This window comes from Muscardinus avellanarius, assembly GCF_963383645.1.
Source record: "Muscardinus avellanarius genome assembly, chromosome: 1".
In the NCBI taxonomy this organism is placed as follows: domain Eukaryota; kingdom Metazoa; phylum Chordata; class Mammalia; order Rodentia; family Gliridae; genus Muscardinus; species Muscardinus avellanarius.
Window position 1 is genome coordinate 115,710,294 of NC_137786.1, and position 26,060 is coordinate 115,736,353.

The 26,060-nt window shown below is 35.9% G+C and overlaps 1 protein-coding gene across 1 annotated transcript in view; it reads left to right on the top strand.

The window, feature by feature from the left end:
- KCNN2 (potassium calcium-activated channel subfamily N member 2) overlaps window positions 1-17,801 on the top strand; it is a gene marked incomplete at both ends in the record, with an annotated part of 167,022 nt that extends 149,221 nt beyond the window's left edge. The window contains 4 exon segments of the mRNA XM_080709285.1: window positions 2,493-2,603; window positions 8,779-8,906; window positions 15,394-15,463; window positions 17,514-17,801. Coding sequence (XP_080565411.1) covers window positions 2,493-2,603; window positions 8,779-8,906; window positions 15,394-15,463; window positions 17,514-17,801 — 597 coding nt within the window.
- Window positions 17,802-26,060: the final 8,259 nt, after the last annotated feature.

The window sequence follows — 26,060 nt, forward strand, 5'->3', positions numbered from 1 at the left end:
TATATGCATTAGCTTCCGCTATGTTTAAAAGCTCAGAAAGGGGTTTTATATATCACATATATGTGCAATTATGTTCAATTTCAGTGTATTGGAAGAGTTTCACATTGGTTTAGAATTAGGATTATAGTTAGCATTAGGACGAATATAACATTTAGTTTAGTTTCTTATATGCATTAGTTTCAGCTATGTTTAAAAGCTCGGAAAAGTGTTTTATATATCACATATATGTGCAATTATGTTCATTTTCAGTGTATTGTAAGAGTTTCACATATGTTTAGACTTAGGAGTACAGTTAGCGTTAGGACGAATATAACATTTAGTTTAGTTTCTTATATGCTTTAGATTCAGCTATGTTTAAAAGCACGGAAAAGGGTTTTTCATATCATATATATGTTAAATCATGTTCAATTTCAGTATATTGTAAGAATGTCACATTTGTTCAGAATTAGGATTACAGTTAGTGTTAGGATGAATATAAAATTTAGTTTAATTTCTTATATGTGTTAGTTTCAGCTATGTTTAAAAGCTCAGAAAAGGGTTTTGATATCATATATATGTGCAATTATGTTCAATTTCAGTGTATTGTAAGATTTTCCCATATGTTTAGAACTAGGATTACAGTTAGCGTTAGGGCAAATATAACATTTAGTTTAGTTTCTTATATGTGTTAGTTTCTGCTATGTTTAAAAGCTCGGAGAAATGTTTTACATGTCATATATATGTGCAATTATGTTCAATTTCAGTGTATTGTAGAGTTTCACATTCATTTAGAATTAGGGTTACAATCAGCATTAGTACGAATATAACATTTAGTTTAGTTTCTTATATGCATTAGTTTCAGCTATGTTTAAAAGCTCGGAAAAGTGTTTTATATATCATATATATGTGCAAAAAATAAATAAATACATTTTCTGAAAAAAAAAATAAAATGCAGGTACATAAAAATATTTAAAAAAACTACGAGCATGCCGGGCGTGGTGGCGCACGCTTGTAATCCCCGCGCTTGGGAGGCAGAGACAGGAGGATCGCGCAGGTTCGAAGCCAGCCATGCTGGCGTAAGAGACCCTGTTTCAAAAATATAAAATAGGTCTGGGAGTGTAGCCCAGAGGAAGAAGGGCTTCCAGGAACCCCAGTACCACCAAAAAAAAAAAAAAAAAAAAAAAAAAAAAACTACGAGCACATTGTGTATAGAATTTTTTAAATTCGCCTTTTAAATATTATCTTTAAGTATTTTAGATATAAAACTTTAATCCAGTGATAACTGTGGTTATAAGTAGGCTATAAGTTATAAAACTATTTCTCAATATTAGATATTTAACATGTTGACAACTATTTTGAAGGCAGAGTTGCTATTTTAATTAGTGATTTTTGACACACTGGTAATTAGGAAAACCAAGTTACCTCATGAAAATTTGAGAGCTTTCTTGGATATCTATCCTATGAGTATTCTGCCCTTTTATTAAAAACAAGATATTCAAGTCTATTGAAAGAGCTACATGTATTGAAACATTCTACTATTTGTGCTACTTTTCTGTGTGCCCCTGCCTATGTCTGCTGTTCTCTGTTATCTGTCCAGTGAGTCTGCCTCGCTGTGGTCCTCTCAAAGCTGACATGCTGTCCGGAGGTGTGACCTCCCAACCATTGGACTTACTGGGCCCACGAGTGGTAAGGTGGCCACAACATGACCTTGCCTCTTGACCCTACATGTAATCACTGCTCTTTCAACAAAGATTGCTCACAACTGAATAAGTACACCTTGATTATGGGAATGGAAAAGTAGAACCTGTGGAGTACCACACAGTAGCTCTCCTCCTTTGCTAAGATGTCAGCTAAATGGCCTATAATTTATAAAGCACTGATGGCTTTTTTTTTTAATGAAGGTGACTTAGGTCATTTCTAGTGCTAATTAAGCCTCTAAAATATTAAGATCTTTCCCTCCTTACCCCATCACCTCATGCGTGTGCATCGTGAAGTTTCAGATCATTGTAACCCTGTCTGTTATGCACATGTATCTGTTCAGGGTTGTATGTGTGCTGAGATAATTCAGCTCTTTCCTTCCTACCGAGTGGCCTGAGTCCTGCTGGTCTCATCTTCAGACAAGATTACAGTATGTCAGTCTTTAAAGAAAAATCTTTATTTCTATTCCATGCCAACTTTATACCAACTTATTTGTTTTTATTATTATATAATTATAGGTATATAACAAATTTCCTGTGTTTTAAAGAAGTCAAAATTTAGCAAGTTTGCTTTTTGCCATTTATTTATTTATTGCAATAGAAATGTGTTTTATTTGATACCATGCTATAAAATAGGTGAACTAGGTTTTTAATCCTTTGTTTAATCGCATATTGCTTATATTTTTTGAAGGCATTGAAGAGAACAGTTTTTTTTTTACCTTGACAAACTTAACACACTTGGTACAAAATGTTTTCTAATGTGGCTGCGACAAAAAGTAGTAACTCTTTAAGTTTCTATTATTTCCTTGTTTGTAGGGAGCAGGTTGCACAGCCCTGGTGGTAGCTGTGGTGGCAAGAAAGCTAGAACTTACCAAAGCAGAAAAGCATGTGCACAATTTCATGATGGATACCCAGCTGACTAAAAGAGTAAGTTACTACCCATATATCCTCAAAAGGAATATAACTGTATTTTATTTCAGAACTGGAAAATAAAGTTTTTGACATAAGCTGAAATTACATGGTTTGGAAATCAAGTCATCCTTGAAATTGATTCCATTTTTTTCACATTTGGACTACAGACTATTCCAAACATGAGGTTGTGGGCTGTTTAAGGCCCTGTTGGTCCCACCACACTGAAGACTATAGGTCCAGGTCTGCATGACCTTTCTTTAGTTTTTGTGAATAGAACACCTTTTACAAACTCACTGGTTTTTCTGATGTCATTGCATTTTTGTTATAAGTTCTGGCATACTTTAAATAAACTTCCTACAGAAAATGTTGTGTGGAGAGTCAAATTACTGGCAGAAAGCTTTTTTACTAACTTTTTTACTAACTTCAGAAATCACATTCTACATGATGAACATCATGCTTTACCTCTTGTGTTATCTCATTATTGGTCCCCAAAGTGGAGCTCTTTTGCAGGATTTGGGGTAACCTAAGTCTCTCTAGCAAGCAGGCTTGTTGACAGATAAAGTGTGATAGGCAAGATGTTCACTAAAAGTATAAATGTTGAAATAGCACCAGAATAAGGCATAAATTTCTGATTTGTGCCTGTGCCATTATGTTATTCAACACAGATAACCTTTATTATAGTCCTCTCTTTATTGTTTTATACTGTCATCAACATAAAGAGTATTATTTACTTGAAACTTGAGCCAATTTTGTTATTTATGGAGATTTTAAGTAGACCCACTTATAATCTTAACTTTTTGAATAAAAATGCTAAAATACTGAATAATCATTTACAAATGAATTCTGAGGAATAATTAAGAGTAAAGAAGGACTTAAAAGCACACATAAGCTGGGCATGGTGGCATATGCCTGTAATCCACTTGGGAGGCTGAGATAGGAGGACTGCAGGTTCAGAACTGTCCTCATTAGCTTAGTGAGATGGCCAGCAACTTATTGAGACCCTGTTTCCAAATAAAAAATAAATAAAGGGCTTGGGATGTAGCTCAGAGATAGAGTGCCCCTGAGATCAATCCCTAGTACCATACACGTACACACATACACAAAGCCACGTGTAGTTACTAATACGAAGGATTAAGAAATACAAATCTAAGCATACCTGATATAAGTTGGGAAAAACTTTGAGTAAAACACAACTATCCCCTAAAATCTCTATAAGATAAATATTTTTTCCAGTGGTTAATAGAGGCAATGGTCACAGATTCCCTAAAATATGAATATGACTCTAAAGAAAATATATGAATGTTAAAAGAATAGGTTATTCTTACTGGAAGAAATGTAACTTTTCAAGCCTTCCAATGTGTATTTTTACTGAATGGAATGATTTCCATAAAAAATTATTTACCATGTACAAATTTTCAGGGGAATAATTTTATAGAGTTTATTTTTCTGTATGGCTACTTTAAACAAATAAAATACTGTATTTGAACACAGTATTTGAAACACATATTAATCATGCACCAGCATCAGCATTGAGAGAGACTATTCTATGTAATTCTGAAAATTTATATGACACCCTGCAATTTAAAAAAGGCCACCAGGTGCATGAACCCAGATTACTCTAAAGATTTCAAATGAAAGTCTAATTCCAAAAAACTGGTCACCTAGCTTAGGACCGGTCTGATACCCCAAAAATCTTGTCACCTAGTTTAGGACCAGCTATTGACTGACTACATTTATAGTTTATAGCCTTAAAGAACCTGTGTGTTCATCACACCATATTTTTAGAAATATATTATTATCATTTATTCAGGTCTGAATCAAGAGGAAATCTTGGAGTTTGGTCCTCAGAATACCTTCATTTCGGAAAGAAACTTAAAATAAGCAATTGTCAGAACTCTGATATAAGTATTAAAGTTTCTGGATAAATATATCATGAAAGATAAATATGCACATTACTGTGTACACTGAGGGTGTTTCTAATCCTGTAGAGAATTATCAATAAGGTTCATAATAAGAACACTATTTATACAGCTGCATCATTTTGTTTTCTGCTTTCCTTTTAACAAGTGCTAGAAAATTTATGTTTTGTTGTGATGGTACTTGGAATTGAGACCAGGGGCATACTATCACTGAGATACACCCCCAGCCCTTTTAATTTCGAGGCAGGGTCTTGCTAGGCTGGCCTCAAAGTTGCAGTCCTCCTGCCTCAGCTTCCCAAGTACTGGGATTACAGTTAAGCACCACTGAGCTTGGCTACTCTAAGCTGCTTTTAGGTTGTCCTTTACTACACCTCTCAGTAGGTGAAAACACAGGAGTGCATCACTAGGCTTTGCCTGTTCCACCATGACAACATTCACCCAGACCTCAGATACCTGCTTTAAAGGAGAACTGGGGGAGAGAGATTGCAGCAAAGGGCAGAAGGCACCCCAGCGTGCTCCCTTCGAATTTGCAAAGGATAAAAGTAGTATGTGCAAAAAGCCTCTAAGAAAAGAAGCTGGAAAAAGAAAAATAAAGAAATAGAAGTTGAAAATGAAGACTCTAAGTAGTGAAAATCAAGGGAAAATATAAAGTACCATTTTATAATGTTATTACCTGTGTCATATAGAATTGTAAAAAAAAATTTAGTTAAATATTCATCTACTTTAAGTGCTTGGTGCTTTGTCTTACTACTTATAGTTTTGTTATTTTATAAGTACATATGAGGTAGCAATCTCACATTAATGGTCTTTATAGCTGTGAGAGTCATTTTAAGATTAGTACTTTTACAAATAATATCATTTCTTTTAGAGTCTGTGCTTTCTCAAATTTCTTCAAATATACCTTTTGAAAATGTTCTGACAGAGAATCCTCAGAGATTTGAGCAGAAGGGAGACAGAGCAAATGTTCTTATTTTCCTGTTGTTTGGTGTGTGTTGTGTGAGATGCAGGAGTCGGTGAGAAGAGAGATTCCTATCAAAAAAATATTTCCCTTCATCATTTTAATTTCATAGGGATTTAGTCCATTAATTGTTTATAGAATTATGAAGTTTCCTTTAACTGTACTTTTTGGCCTATTTGTGAATCCCTTCATATCAATCATCACAGTATCTAGCAGGTGATAAAAGTTCAATACATTTGTTTAACTCATAAATGTAAATGCACTGAACCATTTAGAGCCTCAATATCTTTTCTAAAGCTATATACTCTTTTTTATCATGAGGATCCGTTGGTCTATAAATATGTATTTATCACTCATAATTAGGATTTCCTATGTATAAATTATATATGCTATGATACTAAATTAACACCATAAACAGTCATTTAACACTAGATGCCCCTTTTCTCTAGGAGTTTATAAAAGCCCAGGGCAAGAGGGTGAGAGTCTCAAGGTCACATAATGAGACAATGATATGGTAGAGCTATAACCTGAGGCAGAAAAAAAGGAAACTTTTCCTCCAAGTCAACTTCCCTCTATGTAAATCATGAAGACCATGGATGCTTGCTTTTCTCTCAGTTATTTTTTAAGTTCATGTATCACTTTTGAAAAACACCTCTGCATTGTTCAAATCTATAAAGCACCAAGGTACATCAACCCTGTCTCCACACTGACCTCTGTTCCTTTCAACTTTAAGAAAAACAAGAAGAGCTGCTATTAGAAACACATCTGGTTTTGTTTTTTTAATTAAAGAGTGTGTGTGTGTGTGTGTGTGTGTGTGTGTGTGTGTGTGTGTGTGTGTTACTGGGTTCCTGAAAACCCTTCTACCTCCAAGCTATACTGCCAGATCTATTTTTATATTTTTATTTGGAAACAGGGTCTTTTAAGCCAGCAAGGCTGGCTCGAACCTGCGTGATCCTCCTGTCTCCACCTCCCAAGTGCGGGGATTATAAGCGTGCACCACCACACCTGGCTTAATTGAAGAATCTTTTAAATTATTGTATTAGTGCATTACAGTTTTACATCATGGTGATGTTCAATGTGACAGAAACATATATGCACATCACACCACATTCTTAAGGAACGGTTTTTTAAACTTAAATATTATTTTAATTTAAACTTTTATAATATTTGGTCTTATATTCAGTAGTCTTATGTTTTCTTTTTTCTATTGGTGCATTATAGTCATACATCTTAATGGAGTACAAGATGTTAGAGGCATTTATGTACACATTACGTTAGACCTTACCCAATTCCCACCCCATACCCTCCTACTGATGCACTGTCATCATACATCTTAATGGAGTACAATGATGGTGGAATTCTGGCTTATAGCTTTCATTCTAAAAAGTAGCAGTTGAACATGATGCTTTAGGATTTTATTCCAGATTCTGAATGCTCATTATGAGGTTAGAAAAAGGACATTTCAAAATGATTTACATATTTCAAAGTTTTTAAAAGGAGCTGTAGGGATTTGGCTTTCAGATAAGGAATCATTTTTACTTAATCCCATTAACTAGTAGGGGTGCTTCCTGTACATAAATCCTGCAGCCTAAGGTCTCCAGGATATCACCACCCGACCTAACTCTGAGTTTGAGATTGCCACTCCATTTTAGTCTCCACCCCCCCATTGTCCCAAAGAGAAAGAATCAATTATTCAAAATGCATCGAGGTAAACTTTTTTAAAGTTTACAGACTTTAGATGTCATTTGGGACTTAATATTTGATCATCTAATCAAAATCAATAGCTGCTTAATTGCTGCATTTCTGTTCCATCAGTTTTTATTCAGCTACTTGGTTTTTCAGCTGGGATCTAGGCTTCTTCTCTGTACCTAGGTATGATAAAATCATGGAGGAAGCATCCATCAGGGTGCCTGGCCAGTCTTCCAGGCTTCTACTGCTTCTTAGCAGGGGAGCACTTTCCCCATCCAGGAACTGCTGGCCTGTACTTCCCTTCCCCTCCAAGTCCATGGATATCCAGAGGAAGTGAATTATGAACTCCTAAAAGATGTTTTACTGGAAAGAAACCAGTCATTTTCTTAAAGTATGTTTTAACAATACATTTTCACTACAAAAAAAAATTTCAGCGCCATTAGTCACCAAAACTGATGTTTTCTTGGAAACAAAAAAAAATATAAATACGAAATTTGTCTCAGTTTTAGGGTAATTCTGAGGCTCTTTCTTATTGTAAATTGAAGGAATCAGAGGACTTTAGTAATCATTGACTCTAACTTTCTCCTGTTAGAGAAAGTGGAAGACCTAGGAGGTTAACAAGGCTCCTTGACCTGATGTGATCAATGCAAACTCAAGACCTTAGGACCCATTTCTCAAGCTCAACTCATACTCAGTCTTCCCCATGCCACGGCATTTCTTAAAAGATAATCTCCCTCCTCCCAGCACCCCACTAACATGTGACTCTCTTAATGAAAAACCCCTTAAAAGAATTAAGTGGAAAAACTTTTTAGAATAACTAGTTAACAATAAGCCCAAGTGGGATCTCTGGGTCACATAGCCTGTAGTGTGAGCAAAAAAAGATGAAGTTTATCCTGATAAGGTCTTTCTCAGCTTGCAGGATTTTTTGAAGACTTTAACTAAGAAAACAAGTGAATGAATAAAGTATGTATGCCCACAGTGATAATGTAATGCTGACATCCTATTTATTGATCTTATTAACTTTAAATACCATACATTAGGTTTCCAACAAAATGAGGATAATATAGACTATTCACCAATTAATTAAAGTGTGCTGTCAAGCATACAAGCCACTAAGTCACTCTAGATGTCCATAAATACTGGTCATCCCCATACATACATTCAGCAATGGAAATATGTACCCACTATATAGCACTGCCAGAAATACCAAGAGAGCTTGCATAGGGCAAAATCTTGGTATTTTGCTTTTTTCCAAGGAAATCAAGAACATGGAGAAAATAATTGCAATACATACAAGGTGAAGAAATTAGCATCTCTGGATTAAAAATAAATAATATGTACTTGAATAAAATGTTTCCTGATAAACCAGGGTAGAATTAATTCAGAAAGAAATCAGCAATATCTTCTTGATATTGCAGTTATATTATTGTTCTCAGATAAATACAGATACTTCTAAAAACATATGTAATCAAGAAAAAATATCTTTTTGAGTACTAGTTACTAAACAGAGCTATAGCTTACCTATGATCTTTGGAAGAAGAATGCAACTTCCAGCAAAGTTGCAAAAGGTTCTGCTGCTCTAGAACTTACCAATTCCTTTTGTTGTTGTTTGTTTTCTAAATAGGTGAAAAATGCAGCTGCCAATGTACTCAGGGAAACATGGCTAATTTACAAAAATACAAAACTAGTAAAAAAGATAGATCATGCAAAAGTAAGAAAACATCAACGAAAATTCTTGCAAGCTATTCATCAGTAAGTACCAGCTTTTATTTTTTTACTTTTTTAAGTCCTTTGGTTTTGACTCTTTCACTTGATGGTTCTTCTTTCATGAGAGAGGAAAAATAAAGTATTGTCAGGTCGGTTCCCAAAATACATTGTCTGGCATTTTAATAATTCCATTAATGAAATCTGAAGAAAAGTTTTAGTTTTTTATAATAAAAATTATTTATTAGATTAATAGTAACAGGAAAATGTCTTCCCAATTTTTCTCTCTAGAATCAATAATTTCTGCTAAATTGTTTTTCTTAATTTGATAAATTCATTCATAAAGTTTTTCCTAGGATGCTTGGCTTTTGTCTACTAAAAATCTTAAAAAAAATAACATGAGATATTCTATCTAGATTTTTAATATATCAAATATCTTTATCTGTACTGTATATAATTATCTTAGTACTTGAATATATAAGAAAGTTAATGAGAAAGTCAGGGATTGTTTATATGCTACCTGTTCATTCTAGAATTTATGGTCCTATACTTTTTTGTCATTACTTCGACTTTGTCTAGGCCACCACTGTTCAGTTTAGTAAGTCCTTCATTCTTTTCTTTGTTTTATTACATAGCTATCATAAAATTTTAAGGTGAAAATGTGTACATGGTAAGATTCAATGATAATTTGGAAACAGAGTCTTTTTCCTCTAGATTGAGAAAGGAGAATTCTGTCTTACTTGTGTGGAATCAGTTGTGATGCCCTGCAGACTTGACATTTGTGCATGGGGAAAAACAGATAGGGTCAAATTATGGCTCAGAAAAGTGGCTTTCCTCATGAAATCTCCCAGGTTAATAATGGAAAGGATGGCAAATACTAGAATTTTGGACTATACAATAAGATTTATCCCTCAGTCTAGCAGCAGAACAGATAAGACAGCTCTGAAGGTGGAATTTTTATTTTGAATATTTCAGTAATTCACATGTAATATGGCACCACTAACATTCTCTGGGGTAATAATAAGCTTTCATCTCCTACCTCTGTCCATCCAATAGCCTTGCTTAAATAGGTGACCCTTATACAATAAGATATGCCCAGAACTATGCACATGTGCATACTTCTATGGAAGTTTTTATCTTCCTTAATGAAAATAAACCCCAAATACTCTGAGATTTAAAGCAGAGGGAACTACTGCACATATGGTACAGTAACTGGTCCTCATTACTGTTAGCAGCTATTCGGGCTCCTTCCTCATTACCATCAGCACACTTTCTTAAAAGAGTTTTTTCTCCTGTAGTTCTGTGATTTGACTAGACACACAACTGTGGGTTTTTTTTTTCTATTACAAAAAAAGCACTAAAATTTTAAGCACTAAATTTTTAAGATAATTCTCTTTTAAAGTCTGGGAAAACACAGAGAGAATCATTATATTAGATTTGTATTATAAGAGAAAGCTTGCTCCCTGGAGCTCAGGTACCAGCCTAACCTAGCACCACCACCTAAGAAAACCTACCTGGATGTGTTGACTCCTTGAACTCTAAACCTAAGAGAACGTTTTCTCCCCTGAGATACTGAGATAACCTCCTCTCTGGTCCTCAGGCCTCTTTGTCTGAGGACAGGCCTCTTCTTCAAGGTACTCATTGGGCACCACTCTCCTGTTAGAATAATCATATACCCCTAAATTCATACAACACAACCCCAATAATCATATAAGGGGTACACATGCAACCATGGAGATTTCTTGTTACTTTGATATGAACGTATTTTAATACTAATTTTGTTTGAGTATATTAAAAAGAAAATCTAAGTTTGTAAATGAGAGAAAGTGTATGTATCCAAGTTATAGGGTGTGAGATGAAGTGAGAGTGAACCTGTGTGGGTGCCTTTGTGTTGAGCAGGCCCTCATCCTGCTTCCTCCAGGATTCTATTTGTGTTCAGAATTCTCTGCCTGTGTAATCTATTATATGTATAATTATATGTGATTAGACTTTGATACCTTTCAAAAATTTTCAAGTAATACCAAATCTAAAAAATGCTGGGGCAGCTTTTGTAATATAACTCTGGATCTATATATAAATGGTGGGTAGTTAGAATATCTTGTCATAGGTTTCAAGTTCTGAGTACATTCATACTCAGAAACTTGGGAGAATGAATATAGGGCTATTTGCTGTAAAACTCTTTACACTTAGTTATAAGTTTGAAATTTTTTAATAAGATTAAAAGAAATTTTTAAGGATGATAATTTTGAGAACTGTCCCCAAAAAAGCAGCAAGTGTACCCTACAAGGCATGTTGTCAGATCTTAAGGGGACTATAGAGGAGCTGATACAGAGCCACTTGTGAATAGATTGCTAGAGGAAGCACCCCATGATGCTTAAGCATCTGTCAGATATTTCTCATTTGATTTCTTTTCTAGCAATGTGTGCATTGAATGTAGACGGGCTTCAAGCAATACAAATATGTTCTGAATTGGTGTGTACATTAGCCTAATGGTCATTTGGTTTTCTTTGACATGGGGGATACTTATACTTCATGGAAAAGTACTCGGTTGGGCTAGATTATTCTAATTGTGCAATATTACTTTTCACTTTAACTTAGTATTGGAGGTTGGGGAGTAGAGTGATAAAGGAAAGCACACAGGGCTCAATTCCTCAGAGCAGAGCCTTCATGGCCCACTATTCAAATCCAGTTGGACCCACGGCCTCATCTGTCAGCACTGGGTGAAAGCAGACCTTCCTCCTTAAAGAATCGTTACAAAGTTCATCTCTCCTGGCCTCTCGAGGTCTTTGAGCTGAGCTGCATGAAGAGCTTTTTTAGCAGCTTTGTCCTTTCCTGCCAGCTGACCTCTACCTCAGCTTTCTTTCTCTTTTCCAAACTTTATGGCCTCTCTTTCCATATGTGACCTCTCTTGTCTCTGATGGATGTTGACCTCTCTGGGCCAGTGTCTTCTTTCCCATAATGTATCTATCTTTTTGAATTGTCATTTAGTGCCATGAAGTGTTCTCTTTCTCCAACTTTCAACCCTTTTCCTGGTAGTAGCTTTAACCTAAAGGTTTTTCATTCTTGTTTCAACTATGGACTCATCAATCAATAAGAACTTGTCTCAAGCCAATAAATCCAATGTAGATGGCTTATATGACATAAAGCAGCTCCTAAGTAGCTCCAATTTTGAAAAGACACATTCCCCAAATCATTATAATGTTATTGCTTAGAACATTGTCCTCTCAACCTTATCATATTAGGAAAAAACATTTTCTATTGTTTACTTGACCAAGGAGTATCAAGAGACCAAGCTGACCTTATGACCAAGTTCTCCTTCTGAACTCTGGTTCAAGAGGAAGCAGGTGCTTTCAGGTGGGGAAAGCATAGTAGCAATAAGAAGGATGGTGACATCATTGAACAGTGATTCTCTTTGGCCAGTATGTCAAAATCCTGCAGAATTGTAACAGGACCTTCCAGCTAATGAATTGAGCCCCCTGTGCAAGACTGAACACCACATTGTGTTACTTTGTTCCAGAATATTTTACATTTTTTTCTTTTGTTTTGTCTTCTTATTTCAACAAAATGAAAATAGAGCTCGGAAGTAAGTCGTGTGAGCCGTTCCTTTCAACATTTGCAGAATATTCTACCGGCTGCATGCACCCAGTGGATCCTTTATTTGTGAATTTTAGTAGTCTGATTGCTGCTATGGAAATGTGATCCAAAATCATGATATTTTCCTGTGATAAGTGAAGTTCACAAGGAAGAGATCAACATATGTTTCTTATTCTTCTTTTTGTCCGAGGGGGAAAAAAGTATACATGTCTGCATGTTATCTTTTATTCTAGTAGCTGCAGTCTAAACAGCTTTTGCTATCTGCTCTCCTGCATTACAGATAGTATAAGAAGCAGACAAGATAAGATGTTCAGATAGCTAAAGGAATTCCAATCATCAGGCTACCCTACTGAAGCTTTACAGATTAGTACAAAACAAAAGGGCAAAATTCTACTGTCAGATATAATTCAGTAATCCAAAAGAAATAAATTTGGCTCCTCTGTTTTAAGATAAAGCAAGTATGCACCTCAGGAACCACCACACATTCTTCCATCTAATTTGCATTATTCAAGTGAGTACACAGGAAGTGAGATTGCTGGAGACACTGATCCCCAGTGCCAAAATCCAGACATTTCTCTACTAACTATACTATTACCTAGATTTTAAAAAGAAACTTGATTAAAAAAATTTCTATAATAGGGCTGGAGATACAGATCAGTAGGAAAATTCTTGGCTATCATGCATGAGACCTGAATTCAATTTTCAGCACTACACACACATATTCACAGCAAAGAGAGGTAAAAGTAGCACCAATTAACAATTGAAATTCTAGTATAGAATTTCCATATCCTAATATAGAATTTCTAGTAGCTACAAAACTGTAGCTCGCAGATAGCTCTGTTCTCCCCTTTTATGAAAGAGGAAAGAACAGGTGTCAGGAAATAAAGACAGGGTAGGACTAACCTAAGATATGTTTCTTGCAATAATAAAACTTGGAAAAATACTGAAGGGAATAACTACCTCTCCATCTGATTTAGTGTTACCTAATGTCTTATTTGAGTATTACCCAAAGTCACCTAGAACAAAATCTCTAGTCCTCATCTAATGTACTTCATTTCATTCGTGAGGAACCAAAGGTAAAATTAGGGCCGGTAAGAATGTAGCCCCCATTTGACATTGATTAATTGATTAATTGACTACTGCTTTCCAAAGCACACTTGTCTGTAATAATCCATGGATGTCTAAAGTTTTTGTTTTTGTTTTAAAAGTACACATCAAGAATTGTAACCCTAAGAAGTACTTAGAGGAAGAGGAAGATTTTTCAATAATATATTGGGTTTAAATACATATTTGTGAATTTTCTTGGACTAGAAATCTATTCCCTTTCTATAGTAACATAAAAAGGTGCCAGTTAACTTTGTTCTAAATATTCTAATAAACGCATAGTTGCAGCAACAAGTTATTATACACACGTTATAAATTTAAACTTTTGGATTGTTAACGATCGTGTGGTAGGTAGGTGTCAGTTCAACTCTTACTGGCAGAAGTAGCTACATCTTTAGAGCAGATTTGGTGACATATTGGGTATCCTAGTTTCAGAACAAGATCACTGAGCATTATGAACACATACTACGACAACTTCATTGGCAGTAAAATCTTGCCCTGTGGGTTATTTTTTTTCCTTTTACTTAATTATCTACAACTTAAACTAAAAAAAATTAATACTTTTTTCCAGCAGTAAAACTTATATTTTGTAAGCCATGTGAGGTGGCGCATGCTTGTAATCCCAGCATTTGGAAGGCTGATACAGGAGGATTGCTATTTATAGCCAGCCTCAGCTATTTAGTGAGGCCCTTTGCAACTCAATGAAACCCTGTTTCAAAGTAAAGAATAAAAAATAGGCTGGGGGTGTAGCTCGGAGGTTGAATGCCCATGGGTTTCATCCTCTCTTTTATAAAGTGATTCATCATTAAAGCAAAATAAAGCAAACATAGACTCTTTTTTTTTTTCCTTTTTCATTAAGTATCTTAGAAGGATCTATGCTTCTTTTGGAGCAAGGCTTTTAATTGTTGGCTGAAAAAACAATAAACTTTTCCTATTGGAAAAAATCTTAAATTCTTGGGCATAGTAAGTATCAAAAAACATTTGTTGGAATAATTAAATAATTTAAAGAACAGTAAGAGTTCTAATTCAATATGGTATTTTTCAAAATAGTGGCCTTTTGATGCTCACTCAGATACACACAATATTTTAAAGTATATAAAAGAGATACTGTGTATACATAGAGATACTATGTATACATCAGATACTTCCTCTTCTGACTTTTATCTATAATAAACTTTGGAAGATTCTCCCCAGGAAAAAGTCTGGCCTCCCTTCAAATTCAGTGGCAGTTTCAGATAAAAGTCAGCTGAAATACAATGAAGAATAAGAGAATTATGTGTTTTGAGTTATCTTGCTGCTGATTGAATAAAAGTTTATTTTTTGTTAATAAGAATCTCACTTATCACTGTGTTTTCATCAGGTTCAAATACCTAACCCAATTCATTTCAGACTAAACAGGGTTAATACCTGTATCTAGTCATGTAGGCATAGGAAGGTGCTCATTGCTCCAACATTGATGAAATTCCTGCTGCTTTGCTTATTTCTTCCTATGTCTATTTGTCATGATACTGGGGCTTTAAGGAATGTTTTGGCTTTTTCTCATATCGTTAAATCCTTATGATCCTCTCTGAATTCAACTTTCCTGGTAAATAGTTGTCCTGAGGACATCTCATCTCTTGCTCTCCCTCCTTTTCTTTGTTGCGGTGTTGGGAAAGCATGCTATTCATTGTACCAGATACATAAACAGTATGAACTTTACCCAAGATATTCAAGGCATTATCCATGCAGTTATTTGCTCTTGTCAATTTTGTGCATGCTCTTTGGAAACCGTATGGTAGCCAAAAAAAAAAGAAAGTAAAAGAAGAAAATGTTTCTAACTTCAAATTCTGTCTTTTAGATTAAGAAGTGTAAAAATGGAGCAGAGGAAGCTGAATGACCAAGCAAATACCTTGGTGGATCTGGCAAAGGTAAGTCTGAGAGTATTTGTCCCTCCTACTGCACAGTCATTAACAAAATGATGCTCCAACCTAAAAGAATTTTTCTAAAACTCTTACTTAATATGCTCTTCCCTCACATACAGTATTCAACATCCATTCTAAATTCTTTCCTAACTGTGGTAAAGTGGAGACACCCCAAGAAACATAAGTAGAAAATAAAAACAATACCTTTGGGCTTCTCAAATCTCATTTCTGTAAGAATAGAACTGCACGTAAAATGTCACTATGAAGTTTGGGGCTATTAAATAAGATTCATCAATAAAATTGTTTTCATATGTTTTAAACACTTCTCAGAAAAATGTAAATTTGAAATTTAAAGGTAAAAAATGCCACAAAACTTAAATCCTAAAAGTTATCTTCCAAAAAATAGTAATTACTTCCTTATGGTTCTTTCTACATTTCATTATTTCAGTCATGCCACTTTTTTTTTTATACTGCAGAGACACAAGATTTATACTTATTCCAAACACAGCAGGCTGAAAAAACTGATGTCTCAGATCTAAATTTTAAAACACTGGCAGTATTATTGTTTCCAATTTAGTGCGTTGGCCTTAAGGTCAAAGAACGAAGTGTATGTTAGTTCATATCCTCATGGACTTTCAAATATTAATAGCAAAAATATCAGGGCGAGACAATTTTTCAAGTCACTTTTCTTTTTCTAAGAGACCAAGGGAGTGACCACAGAAAAATGTTCTGGAGGGAAGAACACCCTCATGTTAGTTCCTTCTATCCTGATAAAAATGGCTGCATGCTCGGCCAGCAGATTTTAGACTTGGATCATCTTTACTATAATAATACATCTTCAAAGCATATTAAGACTTTGAATTAATCTGAAATGCCTACTATATCGACAGTTTCCATTTATAAAAAGATAGTGAGAACATACAATAAAATAGGAAGTACTACCCTTACAGACTACTAATAGCATGCAATCTATATAATTTCATTATTTCAGTCATGCCACTTTGTAGCCCAGACCTATTTTTATATTTTTATTTAGAAACAGGGTCTCCTAAGCCAGCACGCGCGGCTGGCTTCGAACCTGCGCGATCCTCCTGTCTCCGCCTCCCAAGCACGGGGATTACAAGCGTGCGCCACCATGCCCGGCTCAGTCATGCCACTTTTTAAAAAGTTCATTAATAGGCTCCTAGTCCTTCTATCCCACATATAAGATTTATCTGATTTTTTATTGTTCTCCAAGTAAAATCTACTCTCAGAATATAAAGAGCAACAAAGTATTATATCCTCTTGGTCTACTTCTAACGGAAGTGTTATAACACATATTTAGCCTTTTAATATAAACACTTTGAGACTACCCTCAGTTGGAACTATACATCTGTTTAATGTTTGAGAAATTAGCTATGTTCTTTACTATAGTCATAAGAATAAATGTATAAAAATCTCACATTTGGCCTAGTCTCATTAAATAATACATATAGATTATATTCATTTTCATCAGTATTTTTTAATGAAAATATGTTATTCACAAATTATCAAGACTGTGTAGTAAAAATAGTTAATGCACTCTGTCTCCCTGGCCAAACTGAAACAAGGTGCCTGTGTTCTGAATAATAAACTCTCATGTAATTGGTTCATTTGTCATCTTTAAGAGGCTAGTAAGCATGATAGCAGCACACATTGTACAAGGAAATAAAGTAATAGAAAGAAAGATTGAGACAAAGGGGTCCCAAACATAAGAAATCTATACTAGACTAAGTTTAACATCTCTGTGCTTCCCTCTTGACCACCCTTTTTCATTTCTGCCTCTGAATTGATCAATCCTAGAGTTGTGGTATCTTAATTCAGGAAATATAACTAGGAATCAGATTTACAAATACCCTCTGCACAAGACAGTGTCGGGGTTCACCAGAACATGTAAAACATTTTTATATTTCAAATACCTTAGCTCTGAGTAAGCTGTGCCAAGGTCTCCAAGAGTTGACAGTTTGCTTCCTTCCAGGGCAATTTTCTAAGTGTCTTAGTTCTCTGTTTCTAAATGCCTCTCAATCCTGTGTTCCAGACCCAGAATATCATGTATGACATGATTTCTGACTTAAATGAAAGGAGTGAAGACTTCGAGAAGAGGATTGTTACCCTGGAAACAAAATTGGAGACTTTGATTGGTAGCATCCATGCCCTTCCTGGGCTCATAAGCCAGACCATCAGACAGCAGCAGAGAGATTTCATTGAAGCTCAGATGGAGAACTATGACAAGCATGTCACCTACAATGCTGAGCGGTCCCGGTCCTCATCCAGGAGGCGGCGGTCTTCCTCTACAGCACCACCAACTTCATCAGAGAGTAGCTAGAAGAGAATATGTTAACCACAAAATAAGACTTTTTGCCATCATATGGTCAATATTTTAGCTTTTATTGTAAAGCCCCTATGGTTCTAATCAGCGTTATCCGGGTTCTGTTGTCAGAATCCTAGGAACCTGAACACTAAGTTTTAGGCCAAAATGAGTAAAAACTCTTTTTTTCTTTCAGATGCACAGGGAATGCACCTATTATTGCTATATAGATTGTTCCTCCTGTAATTTCACTAAATTTTTAATCCATGCACTTCAAACAAACTTTACTACTACATTATATGATATATAATAAAAAGTTAATTTCTGCACATACTTGTTTGGTCACTTGACATTTCTAAAGCTTTACTTCTCACAATCATTGGAAGGTAAAATGACTGGTCATCATCTAAGGTGTGCTGATAATGCCGATTTTCAAATTTTTGGCTGCTTTAGAAAAAAAAAAAGTAAATCTCTTCATAGTCAAGATTTCCTAGTCAAGAAGATTGATATGTTTTTCTGTTAATTCTTGTATATTTTACCTCTGTTGTAACTGAAAGGCAGAGTATATAATTAAGCTTGATTACTGATCAATTAACACTATCACCCCAGAACACTAAGAAATTAAGTAAAGAATAATGTATTGTCTTTCTTTATGAGCAAGAGAGAAAAGAAAGTGAGTTTCACTTTGGATTTTACTGCTCTCTGTTTATTCTCATCTTCTTAATTATAGTTTCTCTAGGATAAGTTTTTCTTTTGTCCTTCAAAACTAATCTTACTTTTTTGTTCTTCTATGCTCAGTACATGAAGGCTAGAAAATAAACCTTTTAAATACCAAATATTACAATATAGAAGAGGAGGAGAGCCATCACTTAGACATTTCACTCGATAATTTGCTGAATAAACTCCACTTTCTGCAGCCTCCTAAAGTTTCCTCCCCTGAAGCTCTAAACATTAGAAAGCATTATCTGAGGGCTGCAGAGATGGCTGCTTTGTTGTGGTAATAAATGTCCTTCTCTTGTTTGCACTTTGATTTTCAGACCGTCTAATAATAATTGAAATGTTTGTCTCTTTTCAGGTTGCCACACCCCAGCCTATTCCTCTATAGCCAGCATAAACCTTTCACAAACCATTTCCAATTATAATGGCACCACTTTCCTCAATAACATTCATTTACCTGTTTATACATGTCAGGGAACTAGAAAAAAGACCCCAAAAAATGAGGGTGAAGCAGATACATAACGAGTTGAATTTGGAAACTTCATGTGTTTTCTCTTCTAATTTATCCTCTCTTTGTGGTTGTTTCCCAGATAGCAAAGTATCTGAAATAATCAAATCATTTTTCTGAGCAAAGCATGGGAATTGGAAGAAAAAAACTAAGTTAGGGTTAATATGATTCTTGAGGGATGGGTTGAAATTCTATAGCCTTCCTATGTTTGGCCTTGGCTCACTCTTGAGAAGCAGCATGGCAAAATGAGAAGAGTCTGATCTGGGTTGGAACTTTGCTCTGGTACTCATCAGCTCTATGCACATGAACAGCATGGATCCTCTGATCCATTCCCATATCATCTGTAAAATGAGTCTCAAAAGATGCAGATATCTATAGAGCTCTACAAATCCTGGCACCTATCTTATCAAATAATAATAGTTATTTTTCATTGTTTCTGGCATTAGGCAGCAAACAAATCCCTCCATTATCTGCCTATAATCTTATCAATTTCAACAGCTGGTAGACTACATTATAAATTATCCCCCTTGCCTGTCTATTTTATTCTTAAAGCAAGTTACTGGACTCTGAATTAGCTCATTCATTTCCTAAACCTACCATTGCATTTTGTTTCATGTGGCCTAAATATCGATATGTATGCTTAATTTTTGTGATTCTGACTAACCCTCTTTTGCTTCCTTGCTATTCTACAAAATCTGCTCATAAATATGATTCAGAAATGTGGAGGACAGGACAGGTATCAGGACAGGTATGGCCTCCACTGACTTCCCCTACCCTGTGCAATATACACTGATATCATGCGTGTGTTTTAACCTAATTGTAAAGTCACCCCACTAAGAAAAGTTACTGAGCTGGTCATTTGACAAATAAAATCCGAGTGGATGTAAGGCAGGAGCACAGTGGGACCAAGAATATGAAATGTGGAACTTCTCTCCATTCCCCTATCAGTGCTACAGTTCCCTGATGAACATTATCAGTTTCATTTAGTTAGGCTATTGAGAAAAAATAAAACAAAAAATAGCCTTGTCAAGGACACTTATGTTAAATATGCTGAGTCAGTGAGCCCAGAAATTAAAACACAGTTTATAATTTCACAGATGTTTCATATTTCACTTTTCAGAAATACTTAGAATCTTCCTCCTGCACAAAAAATGTCCTGGGTTTCCAGTGTGTGATCTTGACAGATGATAGAATGTGCTCAGTAAGGAGAAGTACTTCTCTAGTGATTAATGACTACTAGGGCTGTTTCTTATGGCATTATTATTAGGAGCTTGCTCACCTTGGGGTTCAGCTGAATGTTGAGTGTAAAGGAGGCTGTGTTGAACAGACTGTGGCCAGTAAGGAAGCTGGACAGAGGGTCATCTTCTCACAGTCTTCCTACCATTGAACCCACCTTTCCCACTCCTCAGGAAGAGAGCTCACATCTCTCTCCATAACTCAACTCTTCTTGAGTCTAATGGAGACACATCTCATTTTATTTATTTATTTTTTATTGGTGCACTATATTCATACATCATAGTGGGATACAAACTTTTGTAGACATACATGCACACATCACCCAGTCAGCCCCCACCCGATCCCCACCCCATTCCCTCCCCATCCCTCCTTCCCATGCTTGGCTTAGTGGTTGATATCTAGTATTATAGCAATTTATCCAAAATTAAGAATGATAATCTCACATAACAGTTTCATTTGTCTGATACCAAGCTTTTGGTGACTTAAAGATAACATTTCAATATTTTTTTTTTGCTTTCTTTCTTACCAGAGAATATTTTTTTTCTATTTTTTAGGTGAAACTATCATATATTTATATATTTATTTTTCAGAAAAAAATCTATCCTAATATGGAATATGGATTCTAGATACCCAAAACGATCTTGAAAAAGAACAAAGCTAGAAGATATATATTTTCTGATTTCAAACCATATAAAGCTACAATAATTGAAACAGTGTAGTACTGTTCTAAAGGCAGATATATAAACCATTGGAGTTAAATATAAGCCTAGAGCTAAATTCTTCCCTATATTATCAAGTTATTTTTGACAAGGTTACCACGAACATTTGGTGGAGGAAATAATAATCTTTTAACTAAATATTGTTGAAAAATAATAATTACATGTAAAAGAATAAAATTGGACCCTTACCTAATCCCATATACAAGTATTAACTCAAAATAGATAAAAGACCTAAATATAAATCTTAAGACTATAAACTTTTAGAAGAAAATCTGGGTCATAAAAACTCACAACATTGAAATTGGCAGAGATTTCTTGGATATGATTTCAATGGCACAGGCAACAGAAGAGTATACAAACTCCCTAAAAAATAAAAAAATACTGTATATCCAAAGACAATGTAAACAGAGTTAAAAGTTACTAATAGAATGGGATAAAATATTTCCAAATGCTATATCTGAAGGTATATTAATATTCCAACTAGAAATCCTAAAAATTAACAACAATAAAGGCAAACAATACCATTTAGAGATAGGTAAAAGACTAACATAAATAATGAATCTCCACAGATAACCAATCTTAGTTGTCTGTTGGATGGAAAATCTTGTTTCTCTGGTTCTGCTGTGTATTACCTATTTCTTCTTTGCAGTTAATCTCCTTGAGTATTTTCTCTAGCACTGGTTTTGAAGACATAAATTCCTTCAGTTTCTGTTTGTCATGGAAGCTTCTTATTTTTTCATCTAATTTGATAGAAAGTTTTGCTGGGTAGGAAATTTTTGGCTGGAAGTTGTTTTCTTTCAGAATTGGGAATATGTTACTCTAAGTCCTTCTGGCTCTCATGACTTGGTTTGGGAAGTCTGGAGTGATTCTAATTGGTTTGCCTCTGAATGTCACTTGGCCCTTTGTTTTTGTTGCCTTTAAGATTCTCTGCTTGGCTTCCTCATTGGTCATTTTGACAATTATGTGGCGTGGGGATCCTCTTCTCCGATCCTGTCTAAAGGGAGTTCTATAAGTTTCCTGGACCTGTGTATCGACCTCTTGCTCTATGTTTGGAAAATTTTCTGCTATTACTTCCTTGAAGAGATTGTTGATCCCTTTGGTTTCACTTTCTTTTCCCTCCTCTATTCCAATTATTCTTAGGTTAGCTCTCTTAAAATGGGCCCAAATTTCTTCAATATCAGATTCCTGCTGTCGGATATTTTTTTCTAGATTAGAAACTATGCGTTCATTTTTGGATTGCTCATCTTCTAAGAGCGAGATTCTGTTCTCCGTGTGGTCTAATCGGTTGTTTGTGCTTTGAATTGAGGCCTTTACTTCACTGATTGCATCCTTTATCTCTTTTTGGCTCTCTCTGAGTTCTTTTCGAAGCACCTCTATTATTTCTGCAGTTATTTTCCTGATTTGATCTTCTAGAAATCTCTGATTTTCTGTTTTATCGGGTTCTGATGTTGTGGGGTTGTGGGCATTCATTGCTCCAGTGTTATTCCTCTTTCCCATGATTTCGGAAGTTTGTACCTTCTCTGGGTTCTTCCCTTGGGTCACTTTGACTTCATTTAAGGTGTTCTGGATCTCGAGTCTGTAGTATCTCAGACCCCACTACTCCTTTACTGTGTTGTATCACAGAGTCTCCGACCCAGGGAGTCGATAGAGGCTGCTTTAAACTATGGGGGGTGCCAGGTTGCACGTTCTCCTATGGTGTGATATCTCTGCCACCGCCACTCCCCCACTGGGTCAAGTCCTCTGTTGCCCGCAATTTGACTCACTGTTCTTGAATTCGCAGATGTAGCTGTACTGGACTCGTTGAATTCGCTGCTGCTGCCGCTGGTGGCAATATGGTGCCGCTGCTACGCCCTCGGCCGTGAGGCTGGCTTATTTCTTCTTGGTTTTGAGTTCCACTCTGAGTTCCTGCAGCGTGTGCTGAGTTCAGTCACTGGGAGCTTTAGATGTTCCCTGCACTGAAAAATCCTGCCTGGCTGTTCAGCAGCGGCTTACCTCGGCTTGCTGTAGCCGTCCAATGAACTCGCCGCTCCCGCCGGCAGTATGGCGCTGCTGCCGCATCCTCGGGCGTGAGGCCGGTGTATCTCCTCTGTGGCTCTGAGCTCTGTTCTCAGTCCACTTTCTCTCTGGAGCCTGGTGATTTTTTTGTTTCTCTGGTGATGGTGTTTTCTGGCTATGAAAGGCGCTGATTTTTTGGTAATGGAGATTGGTTGTTAGCGGGGCTTTTAAGCCCCGCTTTTCTTGGTCGCCATCTTCCCAGAAGTCGAGACACATCTCATTTAATTCTAGAATCTTTTCAACTACTTTTATTTAACAAATGAAGACAATGAATTGAGTAATTATTTCTATATATTATTAGGAATAAGAAGTGCATTATTAGAAATAAGAAGTGCAATCATCCATTACTCTGGTGTCTCCTGCCTCTCCTTTCAAATAAGCCTAAAACAAGATAATATTTCTTGTTAGTAAATCTCACTATTTAAAATATTTGAATACAGTGAAAATTTAGTGTCCTCTGTTAAGGTTAAAAATTACATTAGAGGACAGAATTAATTCAACTCAAAGGGAAAATGAACATATACTATGTAATACTCAAACAGGTCAGAGAACAAACTGATGCTTGCTACCACACTGAGTTAATGCCACCTATTTGCTTTTTTGAAGTTGGGTCAGATACTGAACCCTTGTCCACCAAGGTCCAGCACCTCACCTGCTGAATACATTGTGGACTCCTGAACTCCTTCAATAGTAAATGAGAGATAATAGGTCATATCAAAATAAAGATGTCTATATTGTCGCTGCAAAGGATGAACCAAAAAATCCTTTTGGCCATAATATTATAAACTACATTATTCTTTCACAAAGATCTGTGTTTTCCCTTGCCATCTCTTCAGGGTGTGCTAGAGTAGCCACACACCTTTCTCTAAGTTTTAGATGAACAGAGATTGCATAGCCCTGAGTCATACTTGAACCAACCCTTTGTCTCACTACTTATGGAATTATTAGATGGAACATTAATGATTTTGGAGGATTTTGAGAATACAAGTCTAAAATTAACTTGTCTTTCCATTGAATAAATCCATAGTGTCTCAGAGAAGAAACTAAATGAATAGATTAAGGGACTTATGTAAACCAATATTTTTTTTAGTTTGAATGAGGAAAATATACATTATTGTTATCGTCTAAACCTGACTGCAAAAGGACCCTTCTACTTTGTTTCCCTAAAAACTTTTTTCCTTCTGTATGTATTCTAAACTATCTTTCCAGGGAGTCCAAAGATTATAAATCACTTTGACCAAGAGTGATGGTGACAAGTCTCATGTGGGTCTTAAAGCAGATTGCTGTAGGGAAAGATTGTTAGGTGGACACTTTCTGGTGACTGAGAAAAAGCCAAGTGGGAAATCTGTGTGTTCATGAGTTTCCTATCTCCTTTCCTCTAAAAAAATAAAATCCACATTAAGCAATATTACTTTTATATTCTTATATACATAATAGCTAAAACTTAAAAAGTAGTAAAATACAAAAGACTGCCTAAAATATGAGATTACATATTTAGAGAAAAACCACCTTTGCAAAGAAATTTACTGAAAACTTATATATAAAACTTATATATAAAGGAGGAGAATAAAGATATTGGTGTGTGTTTTCTTCTTGACTTTATAATTAGAAAACTAAAAAGTAAAGTAATTTTTGAAGGACAGAAAATCAGACAAGAAAGGATGAAATCAAATGAGAAAGCACAAAGCAAGAAGTAAAATATAAGGTGTGAAACATGGTGGTCTAATAAGAAATAGCAAGCCTTGACCTTATACTTTTAATGGAGAAGAAATAAAATTTTGTGTTAGAAAGCATTTTGTGCTTTTTCAAAAACCTTATAAATAGGGCAAGTAAAAACTCAAATTACAAGAAAAAAACTGGTTAAAAACAAACACACAGTATTGCCAATGTTCATTTCAGACTAATTAAATCAAGAGAAAAATAGGAAATCAGCCTATGGGGCAAGATGGTGACTGAGAGAAGCAGCAGCTCTCAATTGCACTGACACTCAGAACTCAAATTACCATCATGGCAGCATCTTAATATAAAGCCAGAAGATAGAACAGAGGACAGAAAAGTACTGTGCATGCATCCCTTGGGGAATGACTGTAACCAAGGAGGCCATGGCCTCACCATCTTGGCCTAATTGCACCAGGACTGATGACACTGTGGCCTCCAGAGAGCCCCAGCAAAGAAACCAGTAACTTGATGTGAAATAAATGTCTACAGTTCATTGGAATTGTAAGCAGTTGGTACCTTACTTCAAATTCCACAGAGATCTAACTGCCTGAATAGAGCCTGCAGCAGTGGCAGCCAAGCCTACCTTATCCTCTAGAGATCCAGAGGAGCACTACACAGCACCATACATGAGTTAGCTGTCCCTGTGGGAAACTTCCCAAGGCAAACACAATAGATTTATAAGATTTGAGACTTTGTGGTTCACCCTGGTGAAAATTGGGCTGGAGTTTGCTGCTGGACACAGCAGAGGCATGGATTAGCAGGCAGACCCCAGGGCCAATCGGGCAAAGAGGTCTATAGTGTGCAGGGCTCAGGGCACTGAGCCACAAGCCACCCAGTCATGGTGACCCAAGATAAGTCAGAACAACCTAGCTCTATCTGTGAAGAACATAGACCACTGCATTTATGCTGGGTTTGATTCCAGCAGCACCCACCACCTACTTCGGCAAAGAGAGATGCAGGATCAGGGTTTATGGAAAGCATGGAGACCTATGCTTACACTAGATCTGGCCCCAGTGATACCTGCCACTAGCATAGACAGAGAGAGACTCAGGGACAGGCCCTATTAATAGCTCAGAGACCCAGACTTGTAGCAGGAAAAGCATCAGTGGCACTCAGCACCTGCACAGACAGAGAGAGAGACACCAGACCAGAATCCCAGTCACTGAAGAAAGCCAAAATGTGTGGCTGCAAACTGACATCATTGCTATAGGTTATTGAGCAAATGAGAGCCCTTGGAACATGCTCAGGAACATCATATAGAAAGTATACCTTAAATGTCTGAAAGTATCCATGCACACCCATGAGGACTTCATAGGCCAAGTA